Genomic DNA, 13,861 nt, shown 5'->3' with positions numbered 1-13,861 from the left:
ACACTATCAACTAGACTACATGTAGAGGACATGAAGACACTATCAACTAGACTACATGTAGAGGACATGAAGACACTATTAACTAGACTACATGTAGAGGACATAAAGACACTATCAACTAGACTACATGTAGAGGACATAAAGACACTATCAACTAGACTACATGTAGAGGACATAAAGACACTATTAACTAGACTACATGTAGAGGACATAAAGACACTATCAACTAGACTACATGTAGAGGACATAAAGACACTATTAACTAGACTACATGTAGAGGACATAAAGACACTATTAACTAGACTACATGTAGAGGACATAAAGACACTATTAACTAGACTACATGTAGAGGACATAAAGACACTATTAACTAGACTACATGTAGAGGACATAAAGACACTATCAACTAGACTACATGTAGAGGACATGAAGACACTATCAACTAGACTACATGTAGAGGACATAAAGACACTATTAACTAGACTACATGTAGAGGACATAAAGACACTATCAACTAGACTACATGTAGAGGACATAAAGACACTATTAACTAGACTACATGTAGAGGACATAAAGACACTATTAACTAGACTACATGTAGAGACATGAAGGGCAACACTTAACTAGGCTACATGTAGAGGACATGAAGGAAAACACTTGCTTGTGATATCCTGTCAAGATGTAAACTAGAGCATCACACATATCAGGGTTTTTCTACCAAGTTTGCACAACCTAAAATAGCAGCGAGCGCTCGGCAGGCATGCAGGCAGGCTGGCAACTGAAAGAGGCAGCAGCCTGCCCAGCTTGGTTCAGTTCAGCCTGTATCTGAGCTAGATAAGCCCGTTATAAATCAACCCAGGCTCCCTGCTGACGGTTCGGGGACAACATGGGAAGGAGCGGAGCTGAGCATGTGGAACATTTGCATTTGATACAGGCAGCATTGTTTAGTCAAATCTATTCAGCTAACTCAACAAAAACAACCTGAAAGAACAGTCTTCACACCAACACTCTCAATGACCCAACTTGAACATGATGAAATTAAAGGAAGGAGGCCATGTCCCTCTACATTGGATTGCTGGTGAATCCATAACATGGACAGTAGAGGCAGCATTGAGGTCCAACTGTGACATGTAGCCTTCTTCACAGAGATGACAACACACTCAAGAAGCATCCTTCCTATGTCACTCAGTACTCCTCCAACCTTTCCTCCTTCCTTGAGGAAAACATTTTGTTTTAATCTTCATTTCTTTATGAAGAAGCGAGTGATGTCTGAAGCCACCTTGGAGGCTGCCAGTCCTTTCTTCATCTGGCTTCTGTCTTTGGCTTGCTGAGCTGTCCTCTGTAAAACAACCAGCATACTGTCATCAATACTCTGTCCTCTAAAACAAACAGCATACTGTCATCAATACTCTGTCCTCTGTAAAACAAACAGCATTCTGTCATCAATACTCTGTCCTCTAAAACACAAACAGCATACTGTCATCAATACTCTGTCCTCTGTAAAACAAACAGCATACTGTCATCAATACTATGTCCTCTGTAAAACAAACAGCATACTGTCATCAATACTCTGTCCTCTAAAACAAACAGCATACTGTCATCAATACTCTGTCTTCTAAAACAAACAGCATACTGTCATCAATACTGTATCATACTATAACATGGTGGTGTTTTATAACATGGTATTATATTATAACATGGTATTACACTAAAACATGGTATTACACTATAACATGGTATTACACTAAAACATGGTATTACACTATAACATGGTATTACACTAAAACATGGTATTACACTAAAACATGGTATTACACTATAACATGGTATTACACTAAAACATGGTATTATAACATGGTATTACACTAAAACATGGTATTACACTAAAACATGGTATTACACTAAAACATGGTATTACACTAAAACATGGTATTACACTATAACATGGTATTACACTAAAACATGGTATTACACTAAAACATGGTATTACACTATAACATGGTATTACACTAAAACATGGTATTATAACATGGTATTACACTATAACATGGTATTATACTATAACATGGTATTATAACATGGTGGTATATTAAATTATAACATGTTAATATATTATAACATGGTGGTATATTAAATTATAACATGTTAATATATTATAACATGGTATTATAACATGGCATTATACTATAACATGGTATTACACTATAACATGGTATTATACTATAACATGGTATTATACTATGCCATGGTATGATACTATAACATGGTGTATTATACTAAAACATGGTGTATTATACTAAAACATGGTATTATACTAAAACATGGTATTACACTATAACATGGTATAATACTATAACATGGTATTATCTAATAACATGGTGGTGAATTATATTATAACATGGTATTATACTATAACATGGTATTATATTATAACATGGTATTATACTATAACATGGTATTATACTATAACATGGTATTATACTATGACATGGTGGTGTATTATATCATAACATGGTGGTGTATTATATTATAACATGGTATTACATTATAACATGTTATTATACTATGCCATGGTATTATATTATAACATGGTATTATACTATGACATGGTATTATATAACATGGTATTATATTATAACATGGTATTATATTATAACATGGTATTATAAAAAGGTATTATACTATAACATGGTATTATATTATAACATGGTGGTGTATTATACTAAAACATGGTATTATACTATAACATGGTGGTGTATTATATCATAACATGGTATTATACTATAACATGGTATTATACTATAACATGGTATTATACTATGACATGGTATTATACTATAACATGGTATTATACTATAACATGATATTATAACATGGTATTATACTATAACATGGTATTATACTATAACATGCTATTATAACATGCTATTATACTATAACATGGTATTATACTATAACATGGTGGTGTATTATACTATAACATGGTATTATTACATGGTATTATACTATAACATGGTATTATTACATGGTATTATACTATAACATGGTATTATAAAATGGTATTATACTATAACATGGTATTTTACTATAACATGGTATTATACTATAACATGGTGGTGTATTATATCATAACATGGTATTATACTATAACATGGTATTATAACATGGTATTATACTATAACATGGTATTATACTATAACATGGTGGTGTATTATATCATAAAATGGTATTATACTATAAAATGGTATTATAACATGGTATTATACTATAACATGGTATTATACTATAACATGGTATTATACTATAACATGGTATTATACTATGACATGGTATTATATTATGACATGGTGGTGGTTTGAGAGGGCATATGGCTAGGGTGTAATGAAGCACCATGTGGGACTGAGTGTTTATGTGGACACAGAGGAGCGGGGACAGACTGTGCGGGTTGTCCAGTGAACACTGTGTGTGTGTGTGATGGTGTGTGTGTGTGTCTGTGTGTACTGGACTCTTACGGTTCTGTGACAGACGGTGCAGAGTGTCTGTAGGTTGTCCAGGGAACACTGTCCTCCCCCACTGTAGACGGGTCGGATGTGGTCCACCTGCCAGAACTGACCCTCCACGGGGGCACGGATCATCTCATTCAGCTGGACACAACAGACCATTTTAATAAATACATTTCTCAGTAAAGAGGTAGTATAATGATTATATCATTTACAGTTTTAGTAGCTCAAACGGGTAAACAAACAATTTCGTGTAAGAAATATTTGTAAATTCCCTTTTGAGTTTTGTCCATGTGTTTTTCATAATAGGATCTTGTCAGCCATCCCATGTCAGCATCACATTTCCTCAGGCTGGCTGTTTGTCTGTGTTCATCTGTCTCTCTTCAGACAGTGAGAATGACAAGGCTCTAATGTAAGAGAACGAGCTGGGGACTCTGGGAACAGGTAGGAAATCAAACACCTGTAATTCTAGTTCTATGGCCTGGAGCTGGGGAACACTAGAACCAAAATGGAGGCATTTCAATTTGAAGCCAAGCCTTTTCTTTTCTCCATTTTATGTGAAAAGAGCCAGAGAAGGGGAACCCTGGGGACGATTCAGCCCAGAAATCAATCTCCATTCTTGGGTAGAAGTGGTAGCTAGAGTAGCGCTCTCGCAACATTAGCCACAAGAGAACCAGAGGGGGGGGGGGGTCACATACCCACAGAGGAGAAGAAAAGCAGGAGCAAGCTCCGTTCCACCATGACTACCGACCCACCTCCACCCCCCTCCTCGCTCCATACAGAACATTCCCCCACTGGTGTACTAATGCCTTAGAAAGCCTCTACTAAAGCTAGTCCTCAGACCTCCTATACAGAGCACCAATACAATGTATTCATCAGCAGTTGTTGTCGGTGGTTTCTGTGCCCTACAGACGTCCTATTAGAGTTAGGACAAATCCATCCATTGATCTGTGAGCGAGAAGGCAGAAGGTCTTTACAGTAGAAATGGCAGAGACAAATCAAACAGGCTCTTGGCTGAGGTGAGGTTGAGCTGTGGGAGAAATCCATGGAGGATCTGACAGTACTGGCCAATCTATTTACTGTGAGCCGAGAGAGAGGAAGTCATGCACGCACACAGGTTGAGAGAGGAACTTGTGTGTCCACAGTACAGTACACCCCCTCACACACACACACACCCTCCATCCACACCCACACCCCCCCCCACCCACACATCTAATGGTTTATCTTCCCCCAGCACAAAGCAGCAGATTCCAGGGAAGATGAGTGTCAGTCAGTAGTAGAGAGGACTGAGTCCCTCTCATTTCACTCTCTTCTCTGTGTTCTCCTCTTCTCTCTCCCAGTGTATAATATAATGTCTCCTAAAGCCTTTAGTGGTCTCCCCAGATCCAGGGGATTAGGTGGAACAGGTGAAACCCGTCTGTTCCCGACGCTACACACTCTGCTTTATATCATACGTGGCTTCAACTGTCTAAATGGGTCCTGTCCATTTCAGCTGAGTGTTTTCTGTACAACTTCAGTAATGTGATATGCTAATTTGAGAAGCGAGAGATGATACTGCTCTTTGATAACTCCAGTTGAAAATCAACCCACATCAATAGTATGACTTTTACCCTCCTGTTCTCTCTGTCTGTAGATTTGTGGACCTTTAAAAAGCTCCTGTCTGTAAAGACTGTATCCTGGCTAAGAGAGCTCAGGTAGTGTAGGTCCCCCCATACAGAGTAATGGAATGGTCCTAGCCCCCCCCCCCCCATACAGAGTAATGGAATGGTCCTAGGCCCCCCCCATACAGAGTAATGGAATGGTCCTAGGTCCCCCCCATACAGAGTAATGGAATGGTCCTAGGTCCCCCCCATACAGAGTAATGGAATGGTCCTAGGTCCCCCCCCATACAGAGTAATGGAATGGTCCTAGGTCCCCCCCATACAGAGTAACGGAATGGTCCTAGGTCCCCCCATACAGAGTAATGGAATGGTCCTAGGTCCCCCCGATACAGAGTAATGGAATGGTCCTAGGTCCCCCCCATACAGAGTAATGGAATGGTCCTAGGTACCCCCCATACAGAGTAATGGAATGGTCCTAGGTCCCCCCCCCCATACAGAGTAATGGAATGGTCCTAGGTCCCCCCCATACAGAGTAATGGAATGGTCCTAGGTCCCCCCCATACAGAGTAATGGAATGGTCCTAGGTCCCTCCCATACAGAGTAATGGAATGGTCCTAGGTACCCCCCATACAGAGTAATGGAATGGTCCTAGGTCCCCCCCATACAGAGTAATGGAATGGTCCTAGGTCCCCCCCATACAGAGTAATGGAATGGTCCTAGGTCCCCCCCATACAGAGTAATGGAATGGTCCTAGGTCCCCCCCATACAGAGTAATGGAATGGTCCTAGGTCCCTCCATACAGAGTAATGGAATGGTCCTAGGTCCCTCCATACAGAGTAATGGAATGGTACTAGGTCCCCCCCCATACAGAGTAATGGAATGGTCCTAGGTCCCCCCCCCATACAGAGTAATGGAATGGTCCTAGGTCCCCCCCCCATACAGAGTAATGGAATGGTCCTAGGTCCCCCCCATACAGAGTAATGGAATGGTCCTAGGTCCCTCCCATACAGAGTAATGGAATGGTCCTAGGTCCCTCCATACAGAGTAATGGAATGGTCCTAGGTCCCCCCCATACAGAGTAATGGAATGGTCCTAGGTCCCCCCCATACAGAGTAATGGAATGGTCCTAGGTATCACAGACCTGGGGGGCTAAAGACATCCAAACCAACCAACCTGTTTGAGTGACAGCTGGGCCATCCAGGTGTTCTCTAGCATCTCCTTCCTGTGTGTGGGCGGGGCGTCGCGGACCTTCAGGTACAGCTGGTGGGCTTGCAGGCCGCAGCTCTGACACACCCCCTGCTCCGTCTGCAGTACCCGGGCGCGCATGTAGGCCTGGCTGGAGCGTAGCTGGAACTCCTCCTGACACCTGTGATAGGATAGATGAAGTAGAATACAACAGAATAACTTGATGTTTTCTTCGTAGAGCTTTAATAAAGGAACACAGTAGGCCTACGAGGCAACACTAATAATAGCAGGATATACAACACCACTGATGGGTGAACTTGGCTTTACTTTGATGATGTTGTTACTTACGTCTGGCTACAGAAGCAGTTGTCCCAGGCTCCTCCGGTGGACCCACAGGTCTTGTGGCAGGACAGACACAAGGCTCGACCCTCACTGTCCAGCACCTGCAGGTACCCAGCTTCGGCCTCTGACGGGCCCTCAGGAGCACCAACAGGAGGCTCTGGGTGCACCTCAGATGGTCTGGGGGGAGAGATGGAAAGAGACAGAGATAGAGAGAGAGAGAGTGGTGGCTTTAAATTAGTTGGGTAACATAAGTAATTAAGGTGTCATATCTGCATAATATTATTATGTGATATACTTTTTATTCCCCAACTAATTCTGATTCATCCACCACAAGAGACACAGAGAGGGAGGCATGTCATCTGCCAAACAAGTTCATAAACACTATTAATCCACTGGGCACAGACGTCAATTCAACTTCTATTCCACGTTGGTTCAACGTAATTTCATTGACATGGCGATTCCGTCTGCCTTGCGGTCGGAGGCCGAGCAATTGCCGTACCAGGCAGTGAAGCAACCAGTCAGGATGCTCTCGATGTTGCAGCTGTAGACCCTTTTGAAGACCCATGCCAAATCTTTTTAGTTTCCTGAGGGGGATTAGGCTTTGTCGTGCCCTCTTCACGACTGTCTTGGTGTGTTTGGACCATTCTAGTTTGTTGGTGATGTGGAAACCAAGGAACTTGAAGCACTCAACCTGCTCCACTACAGCCCCGTCGATGAGAATGGGGGTGTGCTCGGTCCTCCTTTTCCTGTAGTCCACAATCATCTCCTTAGTCTTGGTTACGTTGGGGGATAGGTTATTCTGGCACCACCTGGCCAGGTCTCTGCCCTCCTCCCTATAGGCTGTCTCGTCGTTGATCAGGCCTACCACTGTTGTGTCAACTGCAAACTTAATGATGGTGTTGGAGTCGTGCCTGGCCATGCAGTCGTGGGTGAACAGGGAGTACAGGAGGGGACTGAGCACGCACCCCTGAGGGGCTCCAGTGTTGAGGATCAGCGTGGCAGATGTGTTGCTACCTACCCTCACCACCTGGGGGCGACCCGTCAGGAAGTCCAGGATCCAGTTGCAGAGGGAGGTGTTACCAGGATCCTTAGCTTAGTGATGAGCTTTGAGGGTACTATGGTGTTGAACGCTGAGCTGTAGTCAATGAATAGAATTCTCACGAAGGTGTTCTTTTTCTCCAGGTGGGAAAGGGCAGTGTGGAGTGCAATAGAGATTGCATCATCTGTGGATATGTTTGGGCGATATGCAAATTGGAGTGGGTCTAGCGTTTCTGGGAGAATGATGTTGATGTGAGCCATTACCAGCTTTTCAAAGCACTTCATGGCTACGGATGTGAGTGCTACGGGTCTGTAGTCATTTAGGTAGGTTGCCTTCGTGTTCTTGGGAACAGGGACTATGGTGGTCTGCTTGAAACATGTTGGTATTACAGACTCAATCAGGGACATGTTGAAAATGTCAGTGAAGACACCTGCCAGTTGGTCAGCACATGCCCGGAGCACACGTCCTGGTAATCCGTCTGGCCCTGCAGCCTTGTGAATAATGACCTGTTTAAAGGTCTTACTCACGTCGGCTACGGAGAGCGTGATCACACAGTCGTCCGGAACAGCTGATGCTCTCATGCATGCCTCAGTGTTGCTTGCCTCAAAGCTAGCATAGAAGTGATTGTGCTTCCCTTTGTAGTCTGTAATAGTTTGCAAGCCCTGCCACATCTGACGAGCGTCATCGGAGCCGGTGTAGTATGATTCAATCTTAGCCCTGTATTGACGGTTCATCGGAGGGCATAGCAGGATTTCTTATAAGCTTCCGGGTTAGAGTCCCGCACCTTGAAAGCGGCAGCTCTACCCTTTAGCTCAGTGCGAATGTTGCCTGTAATCCATGGCTTCTGGTTGGGGTATGTACGTACAGTCCCTGTGGGGACGACGTCCTCGATGCACTTATTGATAAAGCCAGTGACTAATGTGGTGTACTCCTCAATGCCATCGGAAGAATCCTGGAACATGTGATAGCAAAACAGTCCTGTAGTTTAGCATCTGCTTCACCTGACCAATTTTTTATAGACCGAGTCACTGGTGCTTCCTGCTTTAATTTTTGCTTGTAAGCAGGAATCAGGAGGATAGAGTTGTGGTCAGATTTACCAAATGGAGGGCGAGGGAGAGCTTTGTACGCGTCTCTGTATGTGGAGTACAGGTGATCTAGAATTTCTTTCCCTCTGGTTGCACATTTAATATGCTGGTAGAATTTAAGTAGAACTGATTTAAGTTTCCCTGCATTGAAGTCTCCGGCCACTAGGAGCGCCGCCTCTGGGTGAGCGGTTTCCTGTTTGCGTATTTCCTTATACAGCTGACTGAGTGCGGTCTTAGTGCCAGCATCCATCTGTGGTGGTAAATAAACAGCCACGAAAAGTATTTTATCACAAGATTCTCTACTTCAGGCGAGCAAAATCTAGAGACTTCCTTAGATTTTGTGCACTAGCTGTTGTTTACAAATATGCAGACCTGCCCCCCCCCCCCCCCCCCTCGTCTTACCGGAGTGTGCTGTTCTATCCTGCCGGTGCAGCGTATATCCTGCTAGCTGAATATCCATGTCGTCATTAAGCCACGATTCCGTGGAACATAAGATATTACAGAGTTTGATGTCCCGTTGGCAGGATATTCGTGATCGTACCTCGTCTAATTTATTGTCCAATGATTGCACGTTGGCGAGCAATATTGATGTAACGGCAGCTTTCCCAGTCGCCTTCTGCGGATTCTTACGAGGCACCCCGCTCTGTGTCCTCTGTACCTGCGTCTCTTCCTCTTGCAAATAACGGGGATGTTGGCCATGTCAGGTGTTTGGAGAATGTCCTGTGCGTCCTGCTTGTTGAGAAAAAATCTTTGTCTAATCCGAGGTGAGTGATCGCTGTCCTAATATCCAGAAGCTATTTTTTGCTGTAAGATACAGTGGCAGAAACATTATGTACAAAATAAGTTACAAATAACGCAAAACCCCCCCACATAGTAGCATAATTGGTTGGGCGCCCGTAAAACTGCTGCCATTTCTTCCGGCGCCATTTTATGCTACAGCTACTCTCTGTTTATCATATGTGCATAGTCACTTTAACTGTATCTACATGTACATACTACCTCAATCAGCCGACTAATCGGTGCCTGTATATTAGCCTCGCTACTGTTATTTTTCACTGTTGTTTTTATTTCTTTACTTACCTATTGTTCACCTAATACCTTTTTTGCCCTATTGGTTAGAGCCTGTAAGTAAGCATTTCACTGTAAGGTCTACTACACCTGTTGTATTCGGAGCACGTGACAAATAAACGTTGATTTGATTTGAAACACCGTTGATTCAACCAGTGTGTGGAAGCTACTATATTACTATACAGTTACAAGGCATTCATTCAATAGGAACGTCTAAGCATGCTTTGGGGAGCTGGGACATATGGTTGTTGTCTGTGTGAGTCTTCCTCCTGGCTGGAGAAGCAGAGGGAGAGGAAGGTGAGCCTGGACCACTGCCACAGTGTGGATGTGTTCTTACAGCCTTCCACCAGGGTACTGCCTGTCCACACGTTAGGGAACAGATGGGACACGGCTCTCTGGAGCGCCCCCGATGATCCTCAACCAATCAGCAAGACTCGCTGGGTGAGAGAGAAAGAGCCAGTCCCTGTGGTGGTTGCCATAGCGATGTGCTCCATCTATCCAACAAGCCTTCAGTCAATTGCCTCTAAAACAGTGGATTATAGCCTGGTCCCCCTGTGGTAAACACTCACTGGTCCCACAGCCTTTAAAACAGTGGATTATAGCCTGGTCCCCCTGTGGTAAACACTCACTGGTCCCACAGCCTTTAAAACAGTGGATTATAGCCTGGTCCCTCTGTGGTAAACACTCACTGGTCCCACAGCCTTTAAAACAGTGGATTATAGCCTGGTCCCCCTGTGGTAAACACTCACTGGTCCCACAGCCTTTAAAACAGTGGATTATAGCCTGGTCCCCCTGTGGTAAACACTCACTGGTCCCACAGCCTTTAAAACAGTGGATTATAGCCTGGTCCCTCTGTGGTAAACACTCACTGGTCCCACAGCCTTTAAAACAGTGGATTATAGCCTGGTCCCTCTGTGGTAAACACTTACATTTAGTTCCTTGGGTATAGAACAACAATTGTCCAGACAGGACATACCGTGGTCTTTCAATGTAATATCATTTCAATGTGGAGGAGAAAGTTTGACACTGTGAACTAGTGTTGCTATGACTCTCTAGGAGACTGTACACCTACTTCTCTGGGACGGAGGCAGGGGTGTTGGGTCGTGACATAGAGGTAGTTCTCCTCTTGGTGAAGAAGATCTCCTTGTTGACCATGCGAACAGTTCCTCCGTCACACTGGGCCTTACTGAGAGAGGCCTGGGACACATCGTCTTTGGTTAGATACCTGGATGGAGGGAGGAAGAGTATGGTTAGATACATGGATGGAGGGAGGAAGAGTATGGTTAGATACCTGGATGGAGGGAGGAAGAGTATGGTTAGATACCTGGATGGAGGGAGGAAGAGCATGGTTAGGATGGAGGGAGGGAGGAGGAAGTTACCTGGGGGGAGGGAGGACGAGAAGGAGGAGAGGAAGAGTAAGGTCAGATAGCTGGATGAGGCGAGGAAGGAGACACATCAAAGAGGAGGAATCTTGAAGAAAGGAGGAGGAGGAAGAAGAGAGGAAGGGGCAGATTTGCATGAAAGAGAGAAGGGGTGAGGGGCCTGTTGGGCTTCAAACAGACCAGTGTAGAGAGGCTGGATGAAAGGACATGAAAGCCAGGTCCAACTGACAGTAGTACTGAGGTGTTGGGCGGAGGGGTGTGTCTAAAAGGCTAAACTGATCCTATATCAGCAGCACTCCTACTCTGAGTCTCTTTGTGACGACGGCCCTGATCCTTCAGGACAACCCAGCACAGCACTACAGCAGAGTCTACTAACGTCAGGATAATCACCTTCCCATCCATCTCCTTACTACCTGATAATCACCTCCCCATCCATCTCCTTACTACAGGATAATCACCTTCCCATCCATCTCCTTACTACCTGATAATCACCTTCCCATCCATCTCCTTACTACCTGATAATCACCTTCCCATCCATCTCCTTACTACCCGATAATCACCTTCCCATCCATCTCCTTACTACACGATAATCACCTTCCCATCCATCTCCTTACTACCCGATAATCACCTTCCCATCCATCTCCTTACTACCCGATAATCACCTTCCCATCCATCTCCTTACTACACGATAATCACCTTCCCATCCATCTCCTTACTACCCGATAATCACCTTCCCATCCATCTCCTTACTACCCGATAATCACCTTCCCATCCATCTCCTTACTACCCGATAATCACCTTCCCATCCATCTCCTTACTACACGATAATCACCTTCCCATCCATCTCCTTACTACCCGATAATCACCTTCCCATCCATCTCCTTACTACACGATAATCACCTTCCCATCCATCTCCTTACTACCCGATAATCACCTTCCCATCCATCTCCTTACTACCCAATAATCACCTTCCCATCCATCTCCTTACTACAAGATAATCACCTTCCCATCCATCTCCTTACTACACGATAATCACCTTCCCATCCATCTCCTTACTACACAATGATCACCTTTCCATCCATCTCCTTACTACAAGATAATCACCTTCCCATCCATCTCCTTACTACAAGATAATCACCTTCCCATCCATCTCCTTACTACAAGATAATCACCTTCCCATCCAGCTCCTTGCTCCTGTATTAGCTCAGTTACAGTGTGAATCTCTACCTCTGTAGGAACCAGGGTTCCCAGTTGGACTTCGTTTCTACCATACTTTCTCAGCATGAAGTCTTTAACCAACATATCATCTCTGGAAATCAGCTTGATGTGCAGTCAATGGGGCAAACCTTGATTAGCGAATAAATCCCACATTCTGTCAAACGCTTTCCTCCTACGTCCACTGTGATTGGCTCTTGAGACACGCACCCCCACATGAACCAGGATGAATCTGTGATTATCTGATGCCGTCTGGGCACCAACACAGCAGGATGGAGACATAGGACAGGTTCAATCCCTCCCCCCACCGACCTCTTGGTGCTGCTGTGTTTGCGCTGGGTGCTGGTCAGTTGGTCCAGGGCCAGGACTGGGCTGCAGAACAGGAGACCACTGCGGCGGATCAGTCTCTGCTTCATGGCTGTCAGAGTGCTCCACTGCTGGACAAACCTCAGTACCTGACCCACACAGAGAGAGTCACAACACCACTTTAAACCTCAGTACCGGACCCACACAGAGAGTCACATCAACACCACTTTAAACCTCAGTACCGGACCCACACAGAGAGAGTCACAACACCACTTTAAACCTCAGTACCTGACCCACACAGAGAGTCACATCAACACCACTTTAAACCTCAGTACCGGACCCACACAGAGAGAGTCACAACACCACTTTAAACCTCAGTACCTGACCCACACAGAGAGTCACATCAACACCACTTTAAACCTCAGTACCTGACCCACACAGAGAGAGTCACATCAACACCACTTTAAACCTCAGTACCGGACCCACACAGAGAGTCACATCAACACCACTTTAAACCTCAGTACCTGACCCACACAGAGAGTCACATCAACACCACTTTAAACCTCAGTACCTGACCCACAGAGAGAGTCACAACACCACTTTAAACCTCAGTACCTGACCCACACAGAGAGTCACATCAACACCACTTTAAACCTCAGTACCTGACCCACACAGAGAGTCACAACACCACTTTAAACCTCAGTACCTGACCCACACAGAGAGAGTCACAACACCACTTTAAACCTCAGTACCTGACCCACACAGAGAGAGTCACATCAACACCACTTTAAACCTCAGTACCTGACCCACACAGAGAGAGTCACAACACCACTTTAAACCTCAGTACCGGACCCACACAGAGAGTCACATCAACACCACTTTAAACCTCAGTACCTGACCCACACAGAGAGAGTCACATCAACACCACTTTAAACCTCAGTACCTGACCCACACAGAGAGAGTCACATCAACACCACTTTAAACCTCAGTACCTGACCCACACAGAGAGAGTCACAACACCACTTTAAACCTCAGTACCGGACCCACACAGAGAGAGTCACAACACCACTTTAAACCTCAGTACCTGACCCACACAGAGAGTCACATCAACACCACTTTAAACCTCAGTACCTGACCC

General features: G+C 44.7%; 1 protein-coding gene across 2 annotated transcripts in view; it reads right to left on the bottom strand.

Moving 5' to 3' along the window:
* Positions 1-469: 469 nt before the first annotated feature.
* LOC139532739 (DNA annealing helicase and endonuclease ZRANB3-like) overlaps positions 470-13,861 on the bottom strand; it is a 73,357-nt gene continuing 59,965 nt past the window's right edge. Inside the window, exons 17-22 of one of the 2 annotated variants that reach the window (XM_071330718.1) lie at positions 12,730-12,872; positions 10,893-11,045; positions 6,635-6,805; positions 6,275-6,467; positions 3,513-3,644; positions 470-1,339 (exon numbers count right to left, since the gene is read on the bottom strand). In XM_071330718.1, the coding sequence (XP_071186819.1) occupies positions 1,241-1,339; positions 3,513-3,644; positions 6,275-6,467; positions 6,635-6,805; positions 10,893-11,045; positions 12,730-12,872 (891 nt within the window). In that variant the 3' untranslated portion in view covers positions 470-1,240. The remainder of the gene's footprint in view (positions 1,340-3,512; positions 3,645-6,274; positions 6,468-6,634; positions 6,806-10,892; positions 11,046-12,729; positions 12,873-13,861) is intronic. The other variant, XM_071330719.1, reaches the window with a different exon arrangement.

Source organism: Salvelinus alpinus, chromosome 10, assembly GCF_045679555.1.
Source record: "Salvelinus alpinus chromosome 10, SLU_Salpinus.1, whole genome shotgun sequence".
Classification (NCBI taxonomy): Eukaryota; Metazoa; Chordata; class Actinopteri; order Salmoniformes; family Salmonidae; genus Salvelinus; species Salvelinus alpinus.
The sequence above is the reverse complement of the archived record's forward strand: the minus strand, read 5'-3'. Positions and strand labels throughout refer to the sequence as shown.